This window comes from Natrix helvetica (assembly GCF_964273705.1).
Source record: "Natrix helvetica genome assembly, chromosome: 2".
Classification (NCBI taxonomy): Eukaryota; Metazoa; Chordata; class Lepidosauria; order Squamata; family Natricidae; genus Natrix; species Natrix helvetica.
The window spans coordinates 9,009,915-9,037,035 of record NC_138552.1 but is presented as its reverse complement, the minus strand read 5'-3'; the positions used below and the strand labels follow the sequence as shown (position 1 = coordinate 9,037,035).

General features: G+C 43.3%; 1 protein-coding gene across 1 annotated transcript in view; it reads left to right on the top strand.

Moving 5' to 3' along the window:
- Positions 1–27,121, top strand: part of LOXHD1 (lipoxygenase homology PLAT domains 1) — a gene marked incomplete at its 5' end in the record, with an annotated part of 213,163 nt that overhangs the window by 56,798 nt on the left and 129,244 nt on the right. Inside the window, 5 exons of the mRNA XM_081940466.1 lie at positions 3,372–3,532; positions 8,445–8,531; positions 9,883–10,018; positions 16,970–17,124; positions 19,742–19,902. Of these exons, the coding sequence (XP_081796592.1) occupies positions 3,372–3,532; positions 8,445–8,531; positions 9,883–10,018; positions 16,970–17,124; positions 19,742–19,902 (700 nt within the window). The remainder of the gene's footprint in view (positions 1–3,371; positions 3,533–8,444; positions 8,532–9,882; positions 10,019–16,969; positions 17,125–19,741; positions 19,903–27,121) is intronic.

The following is a 27,121-nucleotide window of genomic DNA, read 5'->3' as shown; positions in this document are numbered from 1 at the left end:
ACATGACCACGGAGATGTCTTTGGAAAGGCTGGCTCTTCGGCTTTGAAATGGAGATGAGCACCGCCCCCTAGAGTCGGGAATGACTAGCACATATGTGCGAGGGGGGAACCTTTACCTTTTACCTTATAGAGTACTTCAGAGGACTTCATTTTTCTTCCCATTGGTGTGCTGTGCTAAATATAACAGAATAACAGAGTTGGAAGGGAACTTAGAGGTCTTCTAGTCCAACCCCACTGCTTAGTATAGGAAACCCTATACCATTTCAGACAAATGGTTGTCCAATCTCTTCTTAAAAAGCTTCCAGTTTTGGAGCGCCCACAACTTCTGGAGGCCAGTCGTTCCACTGATAAATCGTGGACCCTAATGAGTGAACAGGAGTATTTCAATTAGGGTTATCTCAAACATTGAATAAGGCCACAGCTAGAATATTGCATCCAGTTTTGGACACCACACTATAAAAAAGGATGTGGAGACTCTAGAAAAAGTGCAGAGAAGAGCAACCAGGACGATTAGGGGACTGGAGTCTAAAACATAGGAAGAACGGTTGCAGGAACTGGGCATGGCTAGTCTAGTGAAGAGAAGGATCAGGGGAGACAGGATAGCAGTGTTGCAATATTTGAGGGGCTGCCATGGAGAGGAAGGGGTCAAGCTATTTTCCAAAGCACCTGAAGGTCAGACAAGGAATAATGGATGGAAACTGATCAAGGAGAGATTCAACCTAGAAATAAGGAGAAACTTTCTGACAGTGAGAACAATCAACCCATGGAACAGAAGTTGCCTTCAGAAGTTGTTGGAGCTTCATCACTGGAGGCTTTCAAGAAGAGACTGGACTGCCATTTGTCAGAAATGGTAATAGATGTCCTGTTTGTGTATGGGGTTGGACTAGATGACCTACAAGATCCCTTCCAACTTTGTTAATCTGCAATTTCTCATCAGTTAAAACGCATTTCCCTCCCTTCAGACTGGAGAGAGATGTCCCGGACAAAAGGACTCTGTGTACAGAAATACCGAGAGTGAAGTTGTCGCTTAGAGACTGACTTAATTTTCTGGCTGACATTTAGGAGCAGATACATCTGTTGAAATGCAGATAGATTTACGTGGCGGAAAGAATCTATGGAGAGAGAGAGAGAGAGAGAGAGAGAGAGAGAGAGAGAGAGAGAGAGAGAGAGAGAGAGAGAGAGAGAGAGAGAGAGAGAGAGAGAGAGAGAGAGAGAGAGAGAGAGAGAGAGAGAGAGAGAGAGAGAGAGAGAGAGAGAGAGAGAGAGAGAGAGAGAGAGAGAGAGAGAGAGAGAGAGAGAGAGAGAGAGAGAGAGAGAGAGAGAGAGAGAGAGAGAGAGAGAGAGAGAGAGAGAGAGAGAGAGAGAGAGAGAGAGAGAGAGAGAAAAATCAACAAAGAAGGAGGGAAAAAACGGTGAACCCCTCAAGTGGAAGATCAGGCTGGAAAATAAGATTAGCAAGATGAGATCAGATGCAACTAATCTAGGAAAGAAGGAAGGAAGGAAGTGACAAACAAGAAGACTAAAGAATATCCCATGGAGAAATTCCACTTGGAAACAAGGAAGATCAAGGAAGCACTGAAATAAGGAAGCAGCAAATAACAGCTATAGCAAGATTAGCAGAATTGGACATGACTGGACTGGGGAGACCTTTAGCTTTTACCTGTCACCATAGTGGTCAATAGGTTTATAAGTGCACTCCATCTTCCTCCTCCCTCTCTTCCCCTCTTCCAGTCTGCTCCTCCTCCTCTTCTTTTTTCTTCTTCTTCTCATCCTTCAATGCATTCCATCTTCTTCCTCCCCCCTCCCCCTCTTCCTTCTCCTCTCCTCCTTCTCCATTGTATTCCATCTTCCTCCTCACCTCTCCACCTCCTCTTCCTCCTCCGTCTCCATTGTATTCCATCTTCCTCCTCACCCCTCCTTCTCCTCTTCCTCCTCCTCCATTTCCATTGCATTCCATCTTCCTTCCCCTTCCCCTTCCTCCTCCTTCTCTATTGCATTCCAGCTTCCTCCCCCTTCCCCTTCCTCCTCTTTCTCCTTCTCCATTGCATTCCATTGTGATTCCCGTCATCCTGATTTGTGCATCTTGTTCCATCTTTGATGACACAGGGAGAAATTTTAGCCCCCTCAGAGAGGGCCCGCAATCTGGGAGTCCTCCTGGATACGCGGCTTAGTTTAGAAGAACACCTGAGGGGGGCCTTTTACCAGGTTCGCCTGGTATGCCTTGTGCATAGTCACTCATGCCCTCGTCCTTTCTCGCCTGGACTACTGTAACGCTCTCTACATGGGGCTGCCCTTGAAGAGCACCCGGAGGCTTCAGCTGGTCCAGAATGCAGCCACGCGGGTTGTCATGGGGGTACCTAGGTGCTCCTATCTTACGCCCCTTTTAGGCAGCCTGCACTGGTCCCACCATCCAGTACGATCCCACAGAGTTGGCCTCCTCAGGGTGCCGTCGGCCAGGCAGTGTCGGGTGGCGACCCCCACGGGGAGAGCCTTCTCTGTGGTAGCGCCTTCCCTCTGGAATGAGCTGCCCCCGGAGCTTCGCATAATCCCTGACCTCCGGTCCTTCCAGCGCACCCTAAAAAGTTGGCTTTTCCAGCAAGCCGGCCTGGCCTGAATAAAATAAATTATTAATTTTAATTGTTAATTTTAATTTAATTTCTAAATCTCATTGTAAATGTCTATTGGTTTTTTTTAAAGATACTCTATTTAATATTTCTTTTGATTTTTGTGATATGTCTTTTTATGTTGTACGCCGCAATTTGGGAGAAGGACGGCATATAAATCCAATAAACCTAAACCTAAACCATTTTCCTCCCCCTTCTTCCTCATCTTCCTCCTTTTCCATTGTATTCCATCTTCCTCTTCCTTCTCCATTGCATTCCAGCTTCCTCTTGCCCCCTCCTTGTCTTCCTCCTCCTCCTTCTCCATTGCATTCCAGCTTCCTCCCCCTCCCCCTCCTTGTCTTCCTCCTCCTCCTTCTCCATTGCATTCCACCCCCCCTCTTCCCGTCCCCCTCCTTTTTTCCTCCTCCTCCTCCTCTCCTCCTTCTTGCCCCCCCTCCTCCCCCGCTTCTGATTATCCCAAAAGGATATCATGCTGAACAAAAATCTATGCTAGGAAGTTTGATCCAAATTCCCAGTGTGCCGTCTGTATCAACAACCCAACACGGGGACGAAAAACATCACCTCAATTATTTGTGTGATTTTAGTTATTAAATGAAAAGCTGTTTGTGGGACTGTAAATCCAATCAGATGAAGGTACGGGGGTACAGGTTGTTGTTAGTTTCTTCTTTAAATTGGGTTGCCCTTTGTCACCAATCCGGTTATTTAAAAATAAATAAATACTTTTTTCAATTTTTAAATTTTTGACAGAAAACCCTTGGTCGCTGTGGATCTGGACAAGCGACGTTAAAGGTGCTGGAACAGACGCTCCCATCTTTCTCCAGGTTTACGGTGATAAAGGAAAATCCGATGAAATGAAATTAGATAATAACTCTGATAACTTCGAAGCTGGACAAACGGACAAATTCATGGTAGGATTTCTTGCATAATATTTCTGCTCCAAGCCCAGCGGAAAAGTTGTTATTTGCAACATCCTGGCACAGTGGTTAGAATGCAGTACTGCAGGTTCTGACTCTGCCCACTGCCAGCAGTTCGATCCTTAAGGTTGACTTAGCCTTCCATTCCATACTTCCAAGAGTATATAGCTAGTCCTTGACTTATGACCACAATTGAGCCCAACATTTCTGTTGTTAAGTGAGACATTTGTTTTGCTCCCTTTTACGACCTTTCTTGCCACAGTTGTTAAGTGAATCACTACAGTGGATAAGTTAGTAACACGGCTGTTAAGTGAATCTGCCTTCTCCATTGATTTTGCTTGTCAGAAGGTCGCAAAAGGGGATCACATGACCCTGGGATGCAGCCCCCATGGTCATAAGTATGAATTAGCTGCCAAACATCTGGATTTTGATCACATGATCATGGGGATGCCTCAAAGGTTGTAACTGTGAAAAACAATCAAAAATAACTTTTTTCAGTGCCGTTGTACTGTGGTCACTAAATGAACTGTCATAAGTCAAGGACTACCTGTACTTTATTGAAAGTGAAAGTGGTTACAGAATGAAGCTGAATCTGCCAGTTTGGTGTGCAAAGAATAAAATTAACTTTCTCTTTCCCCCTGGGCAACCCAGAGGTGGTATTCCGGGGGTATTGGTCAGTTCTGGACAACTGGTAGCAAAAGTTTGAGCAGTTCGGAGAACTGGTAAATACCACCACTGGCTGGCCCTGCCCCCATCTATTCTCTGCTTCCTGAGTCCCAGCTGATTGAGAGGAAATGGGGATTTTGCAGTATCCGTCCCCTGGAATAGGGAGGGAATGGAGATTTTACAGTATCCTTCCCCTGGAGTGGGTAGGGAATGGGGATTTTGCAGTATCCTTCCCCTAGAGTGGGTAGGGAATGGGGATTTTACAGTATCCTTCCCCTAGAGTGGGGAGGGAATGGGGATTTTGCAGTATCCTTCCCCTGTGGTGGGGAGGGAATGGGGATTTTGCAGTATCCTTCCCCTGGAGTGGGGAGGGAATGGGGATTTTGACAGTGGGCGCCCGCATTCATAATGCAATGCATGTGCGACCCCCACCCTGTGTGCCCGCCACATGCCCCCCCACGTGTGTGCAACCCCTCCCCCATGCTCCCTCATGCATACCCCCATTTTTGGCTTCTAGGTTCATGCAGGAGGCTTTCCAGGTCCAAAACGGGATGCGGGAAGGCTGTGCACTCTTCCCCCCGCACCTTGTTTTGGGCCTGGAAAGACTCCTGCACCAACAGGGAAGCCAGAATGGGGCGCAGGGTCGCTGTGACAGACCCTAAAAACCAATATGAGAGCCCTCCGCCCACTGGCTGGCAGGAGGCCCACACGCATGCACGGTGAAGCTGAGCTGGGGCAACAACTCAGGTCTCTAAATGCCACCTGTGACACGAGTGCCATAGATTCACCATCATGGGTATAAGGTTTCTGCCTGAGGATTGGACTAGAAGGTCACTAAGGTCCCTTCCAGCTCTGTCATTCTGCATCTATTAATAGTTCTAGGAAATGTATTTTCCCGGTTCTACTATTGTCATTGGAGATGGGCTAACAGATCTTGTCCAAGAGAAGAAGGACAGTCCTATTTCTCTAATTCTTGTTCCAGGAAAGTAATTCCGAAATAGGGCTTTAATTATTAAATAACCTGGGCTATAGTTGAGCAGAAATCCGACAGCATTGATATCAGCATTAACTATGTTTGATCTCTTACAATATGTGAAGCATTTGCAAGATTTCTTTTCTACTTCTCCTGCATAAAATACATCCATTTATGCTTTCCCTACATCAGAATAACAGAGTTGGAAGGGACCTTGGAGGTCTTCTAGTCTAACCCCCTGTTTAGGCAGGAAACCCTACACCATTTCAGACAAATCGTTGCCAATATCTTCTTAAAGACTTCCCGTGTTGGGGCATTCAAAACTTCTGGAGGCAAGTTGTTCCACTGGTTAATTGTTCTCACAGTCAGAATATTTCTCCTTAATTCTAAGTTGCTTCTCTCCTTGATTAGTTTCCACCCATTGCTTCTTGTTCTACCCTCAGGTGCCTTGGAGAATAGTTTGACTCCCTCTTCTTTGTGGCAGCCCCTGAGATATTGGAACAATGCTATCATGTCTCCCCTAGTCCTTCTTTTCATTAAACTAGACATACCCAATTCCAGCAACTGTTCTTTATATGTTTTAGCCTCCAGTCCCCTAATCATCTTTGTTGCTCTTCTCTGCACTCTTTCTAGAGTCTCAACATCTTTTTTTCATTGTGGCAATCAAAATTTGTAGTATTTTTGAACTATATCCTGGTTCCTGATTTCTTGCATCTAACACTAATGTGTGTTTAGCCTCCTGGACTTACCTGGATCTGGTTCACATATTATCCAAACCAGGAGTGAAATCCAGCAGGTTTCTGACAGGTTTTAGAGAACCGGTAGCAGAAATTTTGAGTAGTTCAGAGAACCGGCAAATGCTGCCTCTGGCTGGCCCCAGAGCGGGGTGGGAATGGAGATTTTGGAGTATCCTTCCCCTGCCACACACACCAAGCCATGCCCACCAAGCCACACCCATAGAAAAGATAGTAAAGAAATTTGAATTTCACTACTGGTCCAAACCCAGTTATCAATTTTAACAGTTGTCCCTAAAATAATCTTAACCCTGTGAAGACACCAAAATATTTATTTCTCTCTTTCAGCCAAAGGCTGATAAAACTTGAAAACACGATTACTTACAAGCAAGCTCAGAGAGAACCAAGGATCCCCCATTTCAATCCTGAGCTACACAAATTTCCCTTTATTACAACTAAAATTAAAATTAATGCCCACAATTTCACAAGGCAGCTGCATCTCACACAATTCTCGCATAACCTCTAGTAAGAGTTGGCCACCCTTGCCTTTCTAATAAACTATAGATTTATTATTTAATGCCATCAAAATACATTGATTGATACATTGATTAGTTGATGGAAAACATTCATTTTCTTCTGCTCCAGCATTGCTGTGCCTGTGATAGAAACATTTTACTGTGAATAAGCCAGCTGCCAAAGCAGTCCTAGGCTGCATTAAGAGGGGGATAGAATCAAGATCACATGAAGTGTTAATGCGACTTTGTAATCCCTTGGTAAGGCCACACTTGGAATCCTGCATTCAGTTTTGGTCGCCACGATGTAAAAAAGATGTGGAGACTCTAGAAAGAGTGCAGAGAAGAGCAACAAAGATGATTAGGGGACTGGAGGCTGAAACATACGAGGAACAGTTGCAGGAACTGGGTATGTCTAGTTTAATAGAAAGAAGGACTAGGGGAGACATGATAGCAGTCTTTCGATATCTCAGGGGTTGCCACAAAGAAGAGAGAGTCAAGCTATTCTCCAGAGCACCTGAGTGTAGAACAAGAAGCAATGGATGGAAACTAATCAAGGAGAGAAGCAAGTTAGAACTAAGGAGAAATTTCCTGACAGTTAAAACAATTAATCAGTGGATCAACTTGCCTTCAGAAGTTTTGAATTTTCCATCACTGGAGGTTTTCAAGAAGAGATTGGACAACCATTTGTTTGAAGTGGTGTAGGTTTTTCTGCCTCAGCAGGGGGTTGGACTAGAAGACCTCCAAGGTCCCTCCCAACTCTGTTATTCTGTCATTCTTCTAGTAGGATAACTTGAGTTTAGTCATTTGTGCAATGTTTCATGGTTTAGTACACACAGTAAACGAAACCTCTAGGTACATGAGAAGATTTAAGACGATTCTTCTCTTTCTTTTAGAGAAGAATCGGACTTTTATAATGTTTGGAATAAAATAGACAAGTGGCTAGAAATCAAAAGCCAAAACAGGAAATAGAGAATACAAATAGATGGAGATACAAATAATGAATATTACTATAAGTGTTTATACTATGCTTGTTACATCATAGGACAAGGCTATAGTAATAGGAAGGCAATGCAGAAGGGAGTATTATAAAAGCTAGGCAGGAAAGCCGATATTGAAAGCTGTAAAATTACTCTATATTGTTATGTATGTTCCGTGTTTTGTTTTGTTTTATTGTGGTTTTGTTCCTTCTTGTGTCTTTTTTTACTGTTTTTAAATATTAAAACATTCAATAAAAATTATTTAACTAAAAAAAAGAGAAGATTTAAGACGATTAGATGTTTTAAGGTGATTAGTTACATTCAGTTGAAGGCATATTAAGAGTATATCTGCTAGTCCTAGAACTAAGGACAAATTTCCTGATATTTAGGACAATTAACGGGAGGAACCCTGGGATTTGTAAGAAGCGGTTGGACAAATGTTGCCTGAAATGGTATATTCCATGCTGGAGCAGGGGTTTGGACTAGAAGACCCCCAAGGTTCCTTCCAACTCTATTATTCTGTTAAGTTGTATGCACCTGAGGGTAGAACAAGAAGCAATGGGTGGAAACTAATCAAGGAGAGAAACAACCTAGAACTAAGGAGAAATTTCCTGACAGTTAGAACAATTAATCAGTGGAACAGAAGTTGCCTCCAGAAGTTGTGAATTCCCCAACACTGGAAGTCTTTAAGAAGATGTTGGATAGTCATGTGTCTCAAACGGTAAAGGCTTTCCTGCCTAGGCAGGGGGTTGGACTAGAAGACCTCCAAGATCCCTTCCAACTCTATTCTATTCTATGTATCTATGTATCTATCTGTCTATCTGCCTATCTATCTACCTGTCTGTCTATCTATCTAAATTAATTAATCAGTGGAACAGAATTTGCCTCCAAAAGTTGTGAATGCCCCAACACTGGAAGTCTTTAAGAAGATGTTGGATAGCCATTTGTCTGAAGTGGTGTAGGGTTTCCTGTCTAAGCAAGGGGTTGGACTAGAAGGTCCCTCCCAACCTTTTTTTTATTCTGTTGTGCTTATTCGTATAGATTGAGCTCCCAGATCTGGGTACGTTATTCAAAGTTCGGATATGGCACGAGAAACGGAGTCCTTTTTCTGGCTGGCATCTCAACAAGGTAAGAAGGAAAAAAAAGCCATTTCAGAAGTGAACCAACCAGCCGTTTTGAGAGTAAGTCATACTAACAGCCGCACAAATGCATTACTAATAGCTTTGTGAGAGCTCACAGGTGACTCTAACACTGACCTAGGTTGATATTCAGCAAGATTGAGCAGTTTTCCTACTCTTAAGGACCCTTTTGCCATTTGAAAGCTCTGGTGTATCATTTCTAATCTTGATTATCCACTTCAAGGCATTGGAGTGGACATACGTGTCCATTGCTGCACATTGTAGTTGAAGAAGTACTGTATTTTTCGGCGTATAAGACACACCAGAGTATAAGACGCACCAAGATTTTGAAGAGGCAATTAAAAAAAAATTTGCACTCTGCAGACCTCCCCAAAACAAGCTATTTTTTGCGGAAAACAGCCCCGGTTATTGTCAAAAAAATGGCATGCAGAGCCTTTAGGAGGCTTATAGAGTATTCCTGGGAGCTGGGGGCAAAAGTGAGCAAAGAACGGCCTGTTTTTCACTCCTTTTTGCCCCCCCCCCAACCTCCAGGAGCACTCTGGAAGCCTCCTAAAGGCTATGCATGGCCATTTTTGCAAAAGTTTGCAGAGTGCTCCTGGGGAGGACAAAACCTTTTTTTTTCTTACTTACCTCTTTGAAATCTTGGTGCGTTTTATACACCGGTGCGTCTTATAGTCCGAAAAATATGGTAGGTCTTATTTTTGGGGAAATACAGTAGTTCCAACCCTTCAGCCATTTTATAATTCTTAACCATATTAATCTTAGTTTACTGTTGATTTCATCTATGACAAAAGGAGGGCGTTTAACTGTAAGATTCTTCTTCTTTTTTCTTGATCCAGAATATTATTAATAAGGATGCAATGTTTTGCAAATTCATCCTCAGCTTGGTCTTAAGCACGTTTACCCAGAAATAATCCCTCTAAGTGCACGTAACCTGCTGTCTAGTTAAATGTTTTGAGATTAAAAATCTTAAAGTGTAATCCTGTATGTTTATCCAGATGTGAGCTTATAGCCTGGGCCAACAGAAGAGAAGTCCCGATTTATTAAGCAGATGATATAAACTTCTTAAATACATCTGAAGTACAAACAGTTTAAATACCAAAGACCTCAGGTTCTCCCTTAACAGAAGAGAATGTTAACACATTTTAGAAGGAATGTTTGGCTGTTTTCCCAATTCACTCAGCCCAGCACCCACTTAACGTTCCGGCTTGACCCTCCGTTTTTATTCACATAAACTCCTTGTCCCCATCCCCTTCCAAGAACTATGAAATTCCAAATACGCCCGATAGATCATTGGTTTATGTATTCTCACAGGTTTTTTTCCCCTTCAATTCTTCAAGGTCACTCTTTTGAAAACTCTGACAAAAGAGAAGTACACCTTCAACTGTGGACGCTGGTTAGATGTCAACGAGGATGACAATGAGATTGTGCGGGAGCTGACAGCAGAAGGACCACTGGTGGCCGAAGTGATGCCAGGTGAGAAGAAAGAGGGAGGAAGGAGAAGCTGTGAACCTGCTTGGTTTAAACAATGCGGAAGATTCCTTCCCTGACTTAGCATTATGCCAGTTATCTCTCTCTTGCTTTCTTTCTTTTTTTCATTCATATATATTCATTTATATATGTATATATGTTTTCGTAGATTTTCACGGGTGTAGGTATGCTGGTTTTGTTGTATTCGGGTCTTTTCCCGTATAAGATTGAGATTGTCTTTGCATCTTTAAGCCAAAGGCCACAGCCTGAAGATGGCGAGTGAGATCTCGCTGAAACATTGCCAAGACAATCTCAATCTTACACGGGAAAAGACCCGAATACAACAAAACCAGCATATACATATACATATACATATACATATACATCAGTGGTGGGTTCCTCCCGGATCGCACCGGATCGTGCGCGCTCCCTTTCAGCGCTCCACCTGGCTTGCGCGCTCCCTTTCAGCGCTCCACCTGGCTCTCGCGCTCCCTTCCGGCGCTGAAACCGGAAGTACAGTTTTGCCCGGCCCTGGCGAAGCAACGACGCCTGTCTGCGCTCCACCAGCTCGGCTGGGAACGGAGATGTTTCCTCAGCGGAGCGGAGCGCCTGAAAAGTCTTTTCAGGCGCTCCGCTCCGCTGAGGAAACATCTCCGTTCCCAGCCGAGCTGGTGGAGCGCAGGCAGGCGTCGTTGCTTCGCCAGGGCCGGGGCAAGACTGTACTTCCGGTTTCAGCGCCGGAAGGGAGCGCGAGAGCCAGGTGGAGTGCTGAAAGGGAGCGCGCAAGCCAGGTGGAGCGCTGAAAGGGAGCGCGCAAGCCAGGTGGAGCGCTGAAAGGGAGCGCGCGCGATCCGGTGCGATCCAGCAGGAACCCACCACTGATATACATATACATATACATATACATATACATATACATATACATATACATACATACATATATATATATTTCATGGGTGTAGGTATGCTGGTCTTGTTGTATTCGGGTCTTTTCCCGTGTAAGATTGAGATTGTCAATCTTGTCTTGGCAACGTTTCGGCGATGTCCCACTCGCCATCTTCAGGCTGGTGTTTTCTTTTGTGTTGTAATGGCATGGGTGGTGGGTGGGGCTCGTTTGTTGACTAGGGCTGGTTTCCAGATGTCTGGTAGGTGAGAGGTATCGTCACGTTTATTCATGTTGTGGGGGTGTTTCTCTATTTCGATGGCTTCCATAATTATTCTCTTGTTGAAGTGTTCTGTTTTGGAGATTAATTTGGTTCCTTCAAAATCAATTTCATGTCCTGTTGCTTTAAGGTGCTGGAAAAGGGAGGAAGTTTTTTCTTTTTTTCTGACTGCGTTCTGGTGATCTGCGATGTGTGCATTTATTCTCCTATTGGTTTGTCCAATGTATGTTGCCGGGCAGATTTGGCATGGTATTTCATAGACTCCTTGGTTTTCTAGCTGGATCTTGTCTTTGGGGTTTCTTAAGATGTTAGCACTGACCAAAAAATAGCCAACATCTCATCTGAGGATGGCGAGTGAGACCTTGCTGAAACGTTGCCAAGACAATCTCAATCTTACATGGGAAAAGATCCGAATACAACAAGACCAGCATACCTACACCCGTTAAAATCTACGAAAATAAATATATATATATATATATATATATATATATATATATATATATATATATATATCTATATATCTATATATCTATATATCTATATATCTATATATCTATATATCTATATATCTATATATCTATATATCTATATATCTATATATCTATATATCTATATATCTATATATCTATATATCTATATATCTATATATCTATATATCTATATATCTATATATCTATATATCTATATCTATATCTATATCTATATCTATATCTATATCTATATCATCTATATCTATATCTATATCTATCTTCTATATATATCTTATCTATCTATCTATCTATCTATCTATCTATCTATCTATCTATCTATCTATCTATCATCTATCTATCTATCTGTCTATCATCTATCTATCTCTTTCTCTCTCTCTTTCTTTCTTTTTCTTTCTTCTCTCTGTCTTTCTTCTATATCTATACCTACCTACCTCTCTCTCTCTCTCTACCATACACCTCTTTCTCTCTTTCTTTCTTTTCTCTCTCCCTCTATCTCTTCTTTTCTATCTCTTTCTCTTTCTTCTCTCTCTCTTTTTTCTATATCTATACCTACCTACCTACCTATCTCTCTCTCTCTACCATACATCTCTTTCTCTCTTTCTTTCTTTTCTTTCTCCCTCTATCTCCATCTCTTCTTTTCTATATCTATCTATCTATCTATCTATCTATCTATCTATCTATCTATCTATCTATCTATCTATCATCTATCTATCTATCTATCTATCATCCATCTATCTATCTATCTACCTACCTATCTATCTATCATCTATCTATCTATCTATCTATCTATCTATCTATCTATCTATCATCTATCTATCTCTTTCTTTCCTCTCTCTTTCTTATCTATCTATTTATCTATCATCTCTCTCTCTCTCTCTACCGTACATCTCTCTCTCTCTTTCTCTTCTATCTCTCTCTCTCTTTCTTTTCTCTCTCTCTCTCTTTCTTTCTTTCTTTCTTTCTTTCTTTCTTTCTATCTATCTTTCTCTCAAATTTAACTCTGAATAGCTTACAGATTATAAAAGCAGGTGAAAAATACTTAAAAGATTAAAACAAATCAATATTAAAACATTATAAGGTAGTCAACTTACAGCCCTTCATTTAGTGACCATTTGAAGTTACAACAGAACTGGAAAAAGTCACTTACGATCATTTTTCACACTTACAACCAGAGGTGGGTGGCTCCCGGTTCAGCCTGGATTGGGCAAACCGATAGTGGTGGCGGTAGGAGGCTCCACCCACCCGCCTGGACGCTTCTGCTCATGTGCAGAAGCATAACGCGAGCACGAGTGAACCAGTAGCGCCGGGATTTGCAACCCATCTCTGCTTACAACCATTGTGTGGTTCTGAGCGTGATCACACCCACCCACAGTCATGTGATCAAAATTCAGACCCGTGGCTACTGGTCCAATGCAAAGTTCTGGGGTTCCCCTTTGGCGAACTTCAGACAATCAAAGCCACTTCACTTAACCACTGAGTTACTAACTTAACAACTGCAGCGATTCACTTAACAACTGTGGCACGGGAGGTTGTAAAATGGGGCAAAACCAGGGATGAAATGCTACTGGTTCGGGCTGTTTCACCCCCCCTCCCCAAAATGCTTTACAAAATATTTTAAAAATAGGTTCCGACGACCAGAACCTTCCCCACAACCTTTTTAAAGTTAATTTTTGAGCTCTCTGTGAGGGTCCCGCTTGTTGCAGGGGCCATTTTTGTGTGACGTCCAGCTGCTTTTGCATTGTGTGTGCGTCAGTTGTGCAGCTTTTGTGTTATTTTTGTGTAAAGTGTGATCGTTTGCTTTTGACCTCTCTGTGACTCTGTGAGGTTCCTGCTTGTTGCCTGTCACATGACCACCAAGCCACACCCACCAAGCCACACCCACAGAACCAGTAGGGAAAAATTTTGAATTTCACCACTGGGCAAACCTCACTTAACAACCAGCTCGCTGAGCACAGAAATTTTGGGCTCAACTACGGTCGTACCTCAAGGACTGCCTGCAGAAGATTAGATTGTCTTCTTTGGTCAAGTTATCTGGAATAGGACAGGAAAAGCCCCCTCCCCGCCCCCGAAGCTCTCGATCTCACTGGAGTGCTTTATTTGCACTTCAAAAGTTGGTTGCTCTTTCTCCCAGCTGTCTCTGGCGTCACCGACCTGCCCATCGATCTGTATGCAGAAAGCAGCTTCCTGAGATGTTGTTGGGATGATTACAATTGCAAATGTTATGATTAAATTGTCAACGAGGCTTTGATGAAGGTTATTTTTAATCCACTGTGGATTAAACGTGGCTGACTGCGAGGACCCATGCATGTTTCCCCACCAGATGCTTTTTTGCCAACTTCCATAAAGCCAGAGTTTTATTTCAATTTTTAGGACTTAATACAATACAATACAATAGCAGAGTGGGAAGGGACCTTGGAGGTCTTCTAGTCCAACCCCCTGCCTAGGCAGGAAACCCTATGTCGTTTCAGACAGATGGCTATCCAACATCTTAAAGACTTCCAGTGTTGGGGCAGTCACAACTTCTGGAGGCAACTTCTGTTCCACTGATTAATTGTTCTAACTGTCAGGAACTTTATCCTCAGTTCTAAGTTGCTTCTCTCCTTGATTAGTTTCCACCCGTTGCTTCTTGTTTTACCCTCAGGTGCCTTGGAGATAGTTTGATTCCCTCTTCTTTGTAGCAGCCCCTGAGATATTGGAAACCCTGCTATCATGTCTCCCCTAGTCCTTCTTTTCATCATACTAGACATACCCAGTTCCTGCAACCAATCTTCATATGTTTTTGCCTCCAGTCCCCTAATCATCTTTCTCGCTCTTCTCTGCACTCTTTCTAGAGTCTCCACATCTTTTTTACATTGTGGTGACCAAAACTGAATGCAGTATTCCAAGTGTGGCCTTACCAAGGCATTATAAAGTGGTATTAATACTTCACGTGATCTTGATTCTATCCCTCTGTTGATGCAGCCTAGAACTGTGTTGGCTTTTTTGGCAGCTGCTGCACACTGCTGGCTCATATTTAAATGGTTGTCCACTAGGACTCCAAGATCCCTTTCACAGTTACTACTATTGAGCAAGGTACCACCTATTCTGTACCTGTGCATTTCGTTTTTCTTGCCTAAATGTAGAACCTTATTCTTACTTGTAGCTGCACAGCTCCATCAAGGCAGAATATGGGCTAGTTAACGGCTGGAATTTGTAAAATGGGAGAATTTGGTTCGAATGGGGAATGGATGTTGCTTTCTCTTTGGCACAAATTTCCCTGCCTCTTTTCTTGTCACCCAGAACTTTGGTTAAAAGCAAGAGAGAGCCAAAGTCCAGCAGTAGGATTGGGGTGGATATTCCAGTTTACATAAGTTTGCATACCTCGTTTTGATCCTGGTTTCACTTTCTTGCTTTAAATTTTCGAAAATGTGGCTAATGACTATTAGTATTCATGCAAATGAAACTATGATTAGAAGGACAACAGATTTTTCCAATCTTCTCCCATAGTCCTCAGGTGAATATTTGCAGGTGTATTATGCTGCAATTCAGTGGTGGGATTCAATTTTTTTACTACCAGTTCTGTGGGCGTGGCATGGCTTGGTGGGCGTGGCTTGATGGGCGTGTGTTAAACAGGAGGTAGGTTGTGTTGTATCCCTTCTCCTGTTGTGACAGGGCTTTCAAAATTAATGTAGATAACTTCTTTGACACACCTTTCAAACCAATGGTCCTCTCTGTCCAGAATGTGGACTTTGCTATCTTGAAAAGAGTGGCTTTTGTCTTTCAAATACTGATGGGCCACACCCATTTGCACCAGTGGTGGGATTCAAGATGTTTTAGTACCGGTTCTGTGGGCGTGGCTTGGTGGGCATGGTGTGACTTGGTGAGCGTGGCAGGGGAAGGAATCTGTAAAATCTCCATTCCCTCCCCACTCCAGGGGAAGGATATTGCAAAATCCCCATTCCCTCCTGATCAGCTGGAACTCGGGAGGCAGAGAATAGATGGGGCGGGGCCAGCTAGAGGTGGTATTTACCGGTTCTCTGAACTACTCAAAATTTCCACTACTGATTCTCCAGAACTGGTCAGATCCTGCTGAATGCCATCTCTGCGCTGCAACTCTAATCATCCTCAACAGAACATTCTCTTTAGTTGTGTGAGTGCAGATGATGACTGGGAATCAGACTGGGGAGATTCAACCGTGGAAGTTAACTAAAAGACTTTGATCTGTTTGATCTGATCACTGTAAGAGATGTCTATCTTCTCTCTCCAGCTCTCACTCCCCCTCTCATTCTATATCTGTCTGTCTGTCTGCCTGGTCTGTCTATCTATCATCTATCCAAGAGTGAGTTCTGGCCGGCTTTACTGCTGGTTCGTTCATGCGTGCAGTTTAATTAAAATTGTTCTGCACATACGCAGAACTCAAAAACAAGATGGAGGCAATGATGGCCGTGGAATTGGTCCGGGAGCATGGCAGGCCTGGGTCGCTGCTGCTTCCAGTAACCAAGGCCGCCAAACCACTACCGAGATTCGGCTGAACTGGGTCTAACCAGTAGGGACCAGTGGTGAGTTGCAGGTGGTACACCCCAGTACGGGCATATCGATGGCTGCCGGGAGCACTGGGTACCGTTCCGGTACAATGTTCCGAAGGGCCCACCTGCCCGCCTGAGCTCCTTACCTGTATTTGAGTTCTTCTGCGCTTCTGCGCATGGAGCGTACAGCGTGTGCGCGACTCTCTGCCGAGTACCTGGAGTATCGCGGAGGCGTTGCAGAGGTAAGGACACATGCGCGCATGTGCTCAAGTGCATGAGGGGGATGCCAGGTCCCGTTGCACCATACTGGTTGCACCAGGATCCGGAACCCACCACTTGTAGGGATCCCTTTTGCATCTATCTATCTGTCTGTCTGTCTGTCTGTCTGTCTGTCTGTCTGCCTGCCTGCCTGCCTGCCTACCTACCTACCTACCTACCTACCTACCTACCTATCATCTCTCTCTCTCTCTCATATCTCTATCATCTATATCTATCTATCTATCTATCTATCTATCTATCTATCTATCTATCTATCTATCTATCTATCTATCTATCTATCTATCATCTATCTATCTATCTATCTATCTATCTATCTATCTATCTATCTATCTATCTATCTATCTATCTATCTATCTATCTTATCTCCCTTTCTTTCTCTCGATCTCCCTCTCTCAGTGTTGTTATGGGGGAAAATGATAGACTGGCATATGAGAAGGGGAAAGGGAATTTATTCTGGAGAGCAAAGTTGCATGTAATCTCAAGATGCTCGACTTCATTGGTGGACCTCTTCATTTGCAGTAATCAAGTATCGACTGACCGTGTGCACCGGGACAGTGAGTGGAAGCGGGACCGATGCCAATGTTTTTGCTTGTCTCATCGGGCAGCACGGCGACACCGGGGACCGGATGCTCCAGAATAGCGTGAACACTCTTAATAAGTTTGAGAAAGGCAGTGTAAGTCAGTCTCTCCCTCCCTCTCTCTCCCTCCTGTCTTTCCTCCCTCTCTCTCCCCCTCCTTTTCTCTCTCTCTCTTGCCTCCTTCTTTCTCCCCTCCCTGCCTCCCTCTCTCCCTGCCTCCTTCTCCCTCCTTCTCTGTTTCTCCCTCCCACCTTTTTTCTCCCTTTCCCTCCCTCTCTCTCTTTCCCTCCCTCTCTCCTTCCCTCTCTCTCCCTCCCTCCCTCCTCTTCTCTCTGCTTCTCTCCCTCCCTCCTTCTTTCTCCCGCTCCCTCTCTCTTTCCCTCTCCCTCCCTTTCTCCCTCCTTCCCTTCCTTCCTCCCTCTGCTTCTCTCTCTCCCCCCTCCTTCTTTCTTCCGCTCCCTCTCTCTTTCCCTCCCTCTCCCTCTCCATCCCTTTCTCCCTCATTCCCTTCCTCTCCCTCCCTCCCTCTCCGCTTCTCTCTCTCCCTCTCTCCTTCTTTCTCCCGCTCCATCTCTCTTTCCCTCCCCTTTTCCTTCTCTTCCTCTCCCTCCCTCTCTCTGCTTCTCTCTCTCTCTCCTTCCCTCTTTTTTCTCCCTCTCCCTTTCTTTCCCACCCTCCTTCCCCCCTCTCCCCTCCCTCCCTCTCTCCTTCTCTCTCTGCTTGTATCTCTCTCCCTCCCTCTCTCCCTCCCTCCCTTCCTCCTTCTTTCTCCCTCTCTCCTTCCTCCCTCTTTCCCTCCCTCCCTCCCTCCCACTCTGTCTCCACCCCCCTTTCGCACATTCCTGCCAGAGCTTTGAACGGCTTGCTTGCAGACATTTGAGAATTACACGGAGGCTATCCAGTCATCCCATGGGAGCCTACAAATTCACATTGGAAATAACAATTGGATTGCAATTGCTGCTGTGTGGAAGACGCATATCTGAAAACTACCCGAGGGGCATTTGGCTGACCCCTGATAAGCGAACGAGGCAGTGGGGACTTGTTCTAAGGTACTTAGGGCAGCCCCAGAAGGCATTCTTGAATTCTCCCAGGGATGGTTTTCTCGTCATGCAAAATTACCCCGCTTCTTGCAATTGTTGCTGCTATGAAAATGCATGGAACAACCAACCTTGGTTTTGCTAACCTGGTGGCCAGTTTTCTACAGATAGTCCTTGACTTACAACCATTCATTTAGCGGCCGTTTGAAATTAACAACAGTACTGAAAAAAAGTGACATATGACCGTTTTTCACACTTACAACCATTGCGATGTCCCCCATGATCGTGTTATCAAAATTCAGATACCTGGTAATTGACTTGTATTTATGACGGTCACAGTGTCCCGGGGTTAGGTGATCCCCTTTTGCGACCTTCTGGCAAGCAAAGTCAATGGGGAAGCCGGATTCACTTAACAGCCGTGTGACTAACTTAACAGCCGCAGTGATTTATTTAACAACTGTGGCAAGAAAGGTCATAAAATAGGGCAAAACTCACTGAGCAACTGTCTCACTTAGCGACAGAAATGTTGGGTTCAATTGTGGTCGTAATTTGAGGACTTTCAGCCTTGTTTTTTTTGGGGGGGGTGCTATAAAGGATGGCTAGCAATTACAAAGTACAGGGTGCTATCATTTCTTGGAAATGGGCTGTTACACTTCCCATTTCACAGATGATGCAAGTGAGGAAGGTTCTATTGCTTAAGGCAAATCAAGGAACATTTTCCTTCATCTTTATCCGCTTCAATTTATCCACTTCAATTTATCCACTTCAATTTATCCACTTCAATTTATCCAGTTCAATTACTACCAGCCTGCCTTTCACTGAGGACCTGTACACTTCACGAGTCAAAAAGAGGGCTGTGAAAATAACTACAGACCCCTCACATCCTGGACATAAATTGTTTCAACTTCTACCCTCAAAACGACATTATATAGGGCATTGCACACCAACACAACTAGACACAAGGACAGTTAGCCATCCCTCTGCTAAACAAGTAATTCCCACAACACTGTCAAATAATTTACTAAGACTGTATTACTATTATTCTTCTCTCCCTTCCTGGTACCTATCTCCTCCCACTTATGACTACAACCATGTTGCTTGTATCTTTACATATTTATCTTGTTTTATTTGTTTCCTAGTATGATTTGATTGCTTATTAGTAACCTATGAGTATCACTAAGTGTTGTACCTTATGAGTCTTGATGAATGTATTCTATTTTATTTTTCTTTATGTACGCTGAGAGCATCTGCACCAAAGACAAATTCCTTGTGTGTCCAATCACACTTGGCCAACAAAGAATTCTATTCTATTCTATTCTATTCTATTCTATTCTATTCTATTCTATTCTATTCTTCTATTCTATTCTTATTCCATTCCATTCCATTCCATGTTTTCCTATTCTGTTATGTTCTGATTCTATTTCTATTCTATTCTATTCTATTCTATTCTATTCTTCCATTCCACTTCATTCTATTCCATTCCATGTTTTCCTATTCTGTTATGTTCTATTTCTATTTCTATGTCTATGTCTATGTCTATGTCTACTCTACTCTACTCTACTCTACTCTACTCTACTCTACTCACTAGCTATCTGGAAAAAATGCCTGTGGATCTTGACTCTTCTGCCTGTCATTTTAACCCTTTCTTTTATCTCCCTCCCCCCTCTTCTATCAAGGCTGACGAATTCATCATTGAAGCAGTCCACCTGAAGCAGGTGAGCAGGGTGAGAATAGGGCATGACGGCAAAGGAGGAAGCAGTGGCTGGCACCTTGCCAAAGTGATAGTGAGGGAAGACGGACAACCAGAAAGTGAGGCTCAAGAATTCCCCTGCTACAGGTATAGAATGTGACTCAGGATCTTCTCGGGTACCAAGCCATTCAGCCACCTATCCAGGACATCTAGATAATCTTTTGCCTTACTGCCTGCTCGTCATAACACAGTCCCTTGGGTTATATAGATGGAGACCATTATTTGAGGGGTCCTTGTTTGACTGGGGTCTGAGCTTGATTGCTTTCTTGCAGACATTTCATTACCTAACTAGGCAATATCACCAGTGCTACGGTAGAAGGAAAGGGTGTTTGTTCTCTTATATGCGTACCAGGGGTGGGTTTCAAATTTTTTTTTTTACTACCTATTCAGTGGGCTTGGCCTATTTTGTGGGCGTGGCTTGGTGGGCGTGTGGCTGGGTGGGCGTGGCCCAAAACATCAAATACATAGAACCATATAAGCATCCTACCTTTTTTCCAGTTTGTTGTTCAGTTGACCCAGAAACAAACTGCTGAATGTCACTTTGCAAACTGCCTTTTGAGCAGCTTTTCAATTTAAACTTTGCAGCATTAAGACTTGTGGACTTCAACTCCCAGAATTCTACAGCCAGGCATGCTCAGTTCCGATCTAAAGCAGCAGCATTGGTTTTTCTCCTTTGCTGAATCTACTGGGTAAAAGTGAGTTTCCTTCTTTCTTTTTTTCTCTCTTTCTTTCTCCCTTCCCATCCTTCCTTCCTCTCTCCCTCTCCCGCTCTCCCCCTCTCTTTCTTTTAGTTTTTAAAATCTCCTTTCCCTTGCCGGAACCAGCAGGGAAAAAGGCTTTAAAAAAAAAAAAAAAAAGCTTCTGACGAGGGTTCGGGGGCATGGCCATACCACCATTACTACCAGCCTGGTCCGGTATGCCAGATTTTCACTACCTCTTCTGGCGTACTGGACAGTACTGGGAGGAGCCTACCTCTGATATGCAAATAAACAGAGAACAAACCCCACTCCCTGGCATTGATGATGTTGCCTATTTTGGCTAATGAAATGTCTGCAAGAAAACACCTAAGCTCAGAGAACACCAAGGACGTAACAGTCCTCCTCCTCCTCCTCCTTCTCCTCCTCCTCCTCTCACCACCACACCCTCCTAGCTCTGATGATGTTACCTAGGTAGGTATACACACACACACACACACACACACACACACACACACACACACACACACACGGTTTAGTGGGTTTATTAATATTCCCCAGCAATTCCCTTCCCCAAAATCCCCAGAACTGTCCCAAGTAGCTCCAGCCACAAGCAGACATATACTGGGCCAGTGAGTCCACGAGGCACTTGTAAGTTTCCCATTCAAAATAAACCCACCAGGCAAAATTAAATCCACAACACCAAAGGGTTCAAGAGGAGGCACGATCCAAGTCAAGGCACGGGGTCAATCCAAAGCGAGGCAGGAATCACAACAACCAAAAAACGCACAGCCAGGAAATGAAAATCACTGTTCCCAGCATTGCCTCCCTCTGTCTGCTGTGCTAGGCAGCTCCTGGTGTAAGCCCATTAAGAAGGGCGAGGCTTTCTCCTTGCGAGTAATCTGGCTGACTTTTGCTGTTCCTGCCTTTTCTCTGCCCTATGTGTTTTTGGATCAGGTGCAGCAGGCAGCTCCTCTTCCTCATCCTTGACCGGATGCAGCGATGTGCTTTCCCCACCTGAAACCTCAGGGTTGTCCTGCTGCAGCTGTGCTTCAGCCAAATCCCTCTCAGGTGGTTGGGGCTAGCCAGTCTACCAGGCCTCTGGAGTCTGGGGAGGACGAAACTGCCGGTTTGGCGAACCAGGTGTAAAATTAACATCCTGTTCACCTGAACCAGTCTGAACTGGCTAAATTCCACCCCTGTCCTCCCAGCAAATTTGGGATAATGTCAGCGTCCCAAATATCATGCAGAATTAAATCAGAGTCCAAGGCAGAGCTATCCTTAAAGTTCCAATTTAGTAAGACAGACATGTTGGCACATCTGTGGAAATTCCAAATCTAAAAGCTTCCTGGGAGTCCACCCAGTTGAAAGTTCATGATCTTATCCCCACACCCATCAATCCAGCACATGGTCCAATCTTCTTCGGCCACGCTGGCATCTCCACCAAGCTGGTTCCGGTCAGGTGCAGAGGTGCAGAGACAAAAGATGACTTTGGGCTTCTAGAAAAGAATGACAACAACACATTCCGCAATTCTACTCCTTTCTATTCCCCCTCCCAATTACTACACTAATGAAATGGTATAACGAAATAATAGAGAGTGTGGCAGGCCAAAGATCCTAAAAAGGAATATAACTGCAGGCCTGACACCCACACTCTTTTAGCACTGATGATGTTACATAATTTGGGCAATGAAACGTCTGCAAGAAAACAATCAAGGTCAGAGAACACCAGGGACCCCTCATTTCAGCTACAAACATTCTCCTTTATTAGATCATTATTTTTTTAATAAAACCCAACATTAAAACCTTATTGTAGTCTTATACTGGATGCAGCAGAAACGGTGGTTAGCTAATGGTGACCTTAGGGGTCAACTAACAGTGACCTTAAAGAGAAGGCCGCAATTCATACCAACAAATTGAAAAAAAAATCATTCTTGGACAGTTAAGCAACGAATGTTGGGAGGGTCGTATCCAACCTCTTCGTTGTGATTTATATTTGCTGCCGGATGAGGTGAGAAAAGGCTCGAACAAGAGAGCTACTCCATATGAACTGGAATGGCAAAGCACTCACTGACATTTCAGTATCCAAAGGTCTCCCGTAATAAAAGATTCTTTTAAGCAAATAATCTGGAGAGAAGAAACGCCTGGTGGGAGCATGTTTAAATACTTAACAGCACATTTCCCCCTCGAAGCATGAGCTGGGAAAGCATTTTTTATTCCTTTTTTGAGTCAAAATAATTTCAGGTAGTTAAGGGATGGGAAGAGCGGTTCCGTTTTTTTTTAAAAAAAACAATTTTTATTTATTTTTGAACAAAGACAAACAAACATAAAAAAACACCCATCTTCCATTACAAATTGTAGAAAGTGTGTCAATTGGTTACAGTATTTCCATGCATCTCTTCCATAGTCACCACCTGCTTTTCCCATCAAATCACATATTTTAAATTCACCCATATTCATGTATATCACGATGATTATATCTCAACCTTAATTTGACTGTAATTGTTTTTACATCCTTTTATATATAATATTCAAAATCTAGAATAGGATTATATGATAACATTCCATTAAATCATCCTAAAATCATCCAGTCACAATACATCTTCATAATATATTCTAGATAAAGCTTTTAAACCTCCTCTCATATTCTCCATATGTTGTTTATATAAAATTTCATATTGTCAAACTAATATATCTATATGTATTGTTATCATTATTAATCATTATTTAACTATAGCTATTGTCGCTTCATTTTATACATACTACTAGTAAACTAAATTTAGCTTAGCTTTTATTATACATTTTCATTGCATCAACCTGTATCTTTTCAGTAATAGTGCAGTCTTATATCTCTTGCCATTTGTAGCATTAATATTCTAGTTACTTTCTTAATAAATCTTGTATGAACATCTCTTTGCAACATTTTGTTCCTTTCGTATCTCATAAAAGCTCGAAACCCAGCATCTGCTCTTTCCATCAGCTTATCTTTGGTTATCACTGGTGCTTCTGTCAAGATTTCTCTTCCTATCTCCGTCAATTTTTTGAGCAGTTCAGTTTTGAAGATTCAGATGGCAAAAAAGCTCATAATAATGTTGGGCCTGACTCACTGACCAACCGCTTTGCTTAACAACAGATATTCTGATCTCCGTTGTGGTCATATGTTGAATATGACCTATCTGGAGTCGAGGCTTTGAAGCAGGCAAACATTGCACAATAATGAAAAAATGCACAGATAAAAACAGATGCTTTTCAAGTAGGAAGACAGCATCACTGACAAAAAAATGGAACAAAAATGTTTTCCCGACAGCATTTCTTAAAATCGGCACAGATATTTTATTTTATTTTAAATATCAGTGACATTTAAAACTTGGAAATTTTCTACCGTATAGATTCTGAATTACAGCTTCAGCAGCCTTGAGACCTCTTTCCTGCCTCATTCTCCAGCAATATATAAATTAGAGTTGCATTCATACCTTATCCTAAAGGTGCTTTTTCAAAAGGCAACTGGACTTTGTTCTTTCTTTTTTTCTTGAAGATGTTTCGCTTCTCAACCAAGAAGCTTCTTGTATTCTGGCTGAATGGTGGAGAATGGAAGGATTTATAATCCTGCAGTCCTCTGGTCGTTAGCACTCCTTCTGAGAGTCATTGAGGTAGGGGTGAAATCAGCTTACCTTTGCTACCAGTTCGCAAATGTGAGCGCCCACCTATGCACATGCACAGGATCTTCTGCGCATGCGCAGAGTGTCAAAAACAGGATGTGATGACGTCCAGGTGGGTGGGCGGAGCCTCCCTCTGCCACTATTACCAGTTCGCCCGAACCGGATAGAATCAGCCAAATTGCACCACTGCATTGTGGCCACTTGGAGGTTTATTTGTGCCCTTGGGGTCATCTGAATAGTGTAAATGAGTGTGGAACCTCTTTGGAACTGCTGAAAGGGTTGTGTGTTAAACAGGAGGTAGGTTGTGTTGTATCCCTTCTCCTGTTGTGACAGGGCTTTCAAAATTGATGTAGATAACTTCTTTGACACATCTTTCAAACCAATGGTCCTCTCTGTCCAGAATGTGGACTTTGCTCTCTTGAAAAGAGTGGCTTTTGTCTTTCAAATACTGATGGGCCACACCCATTTGCACCAGTGGTGGGATTCAAGATGTTTTACTTTCAAGATGTGGGCGTGGCTTGGTGGGCTTGGTGGGCGTGGCAGGGGAAGGAATCTGTAAAATCTCCATTCCCTCCTCATTCCAGGGGAAGGATACTGCAAAATCCCCATTTCCTCCCAATCAGCTGGGACTCAGGAGACAGAGAATGGATGGGGGCGTGGCCAGCCAGAGGTGGTATTTACCGGTTCTCCAGAACTACTCAAAATTTCTGCTACTGTTTCTCCAGAACTGGTCAGAACCTGCTTAATAACACCTCTGGTTTGGACTATTCAGGTGACCCCGAGGGCACAGATAAACAGGGGCCTCAGAACAAACCTCAGAAAGAGGGCTAATGACCAGATGACTGCAAGTAATATACTGTAAATCCTTCCATCTCCACCGTCCGGTCAGAACTGAAGAAACTTCCTGGATGAAAAGCGAAACGTCTTCAAGGAAAAAACAGAAGTCCATCTGCCTTTTGAAAAAGCATCTTTGAGACCACCATGACCTGGATGACTGAGAATCTCCATGGAGATCCATACTTTATGTTACCCAGAGAATAGGAATAAATACATAAAAGAACAGGGATTCAAAACTAAGCTGTTCCAATCATGAGAAAAAAGGAATATTAAGCCGACAAAACTCCTGCAAATAACCCTGCTTTTTTCTTCGACAAAATGAAAAAAAAAAAGGATTTAAAAATATATTCACCCCAAAGAAAGATAACCCCGAAGTTATCTCCATCTCTGATGGAGAAACAATTTCCTTTGCATTACTATATTCTCAGTGAATTTCAGATGACTTTTTCCATTTAAAGCTAATTATTTGGGGGAAACTAATCTTCATTTCATATACATGCAGTTTAATTGTCTCCTTAGACACCTTTTAAAAAAGAAGAAAAACACATTAGTTCCTATCTCCCATCCTATAATATAGACATGCAAAATAAATAGGAAATAGGCCAAGTAAGGATAGTCCACCACTTACAAGCATTTTTTAGCAACCATTGGAAGTTACGACACTGAAAAAAGTGACTTATGACCGTTTTTCACACTTACGACCGTTGCAGCATCCTCATGGTCACGTGATCGAAAATTCGCACGCTTGGCAACTGGCATGTACTTATGACGGTTGCACTGTCCGAGGGTCACGTGATCCCATTTTGCGGACCTTCTGACAAGCCAAATCAATGGGGAAGCCAGATTCATTGATCAACCGTGTTAGTAACTTAACAACTGCAGTGATTCACTTAACAACCAGCAAGAAAGGTCATAAAAGGGGGCAAAACTCACTTAAGAATTGCTTGCTGAGCAACAGAAATTTTGAGCTCAATTGTGGTCGTAAGTTGAAGACTACCTATAGTAGGTAGTTTTCTGACCTAGGCTTCCTCAGCAGCATGAAGCCAAGTCCTCGTCCCGATAAACCCCTTTTATTTAATTTACAGTGAATTCCTCTCCAGCAAAGTCTTTCCTCCCCCACAGTCTTTCAAGATAATTCACAATTACCTACAATTATCAGGCTTGGCCAGGACGATATCTTTCAGATGCCGCAATACTTGGCAAGAATGCAGGAGTGAACTAATTGTCTCCTGCAAACTCCACTCCCCTTTTGCTTCTCTTTTATTCCCTATGGGAGGGGCCACTCACCGTCCACCTGTGGCCTTACTCCCAAGTCGACCCTTGTTCCTTATCTGTTCCCTTCTCCTAGCAGCTCTGCGCATGCGCACATTGGGAACAGGCTCCAGCTGTTCTTCTGCCTCACTGGTGTCTGACTACGAAGGCAGCTGATAACTGTCAGACGGCTCTGCCCACCTCTCTTCCTCTGATACAGAGCCCTCTTCAGAGCCTTCCCCAGACTCCAGGACTGTCCCATGTTCCTCCCCAACCTCCTCACTGTCTGAATCAGCTGCCAGTTGTGCTGATCACTGACGGGCCACAACAGGTAGTCTCATTTTGTCTCATCTGACACAGCACCTGCCATCAATTTTCTTTAGCATTATGGATGTGCCAACTTCTAAACTACAAAAAGGGAATCCTCCCACCACAAAAATTAGTCCATGCCCTAAACTGTAAACATCCCCTTCGGTGAATGAATTCTTTTCAAAATAGCTGCTTTAAAAAAAAAAACCACCAGCCTTTCCTTAGTATGTATTTCCTTAATTTGCTTTGGCTCTTGTTGCCTGAATGATGGCAAATGCTCAGAATCCTTTTGTAACCTATTTCATAAACATACCTTTATAGCATGGATGTCCAAAACTACAACTTTAAGACTTGTGGACTTCAATTCCCAGAATTCCTCAGCTGACCGTGGATGAATAACTGAGGAATTCTGGGAGTCTTAAAGTTGCCAAGTTCAGAGATCCCTGTTTTATAGATTTGGGATGCCCCTAAAATTTGAGCAGCACCCCACTTTAACATTTCCAAAGAAAATGATTTCAGCTTCTGGGAGAAAAGGTAAGATAGGTTTATGATGAA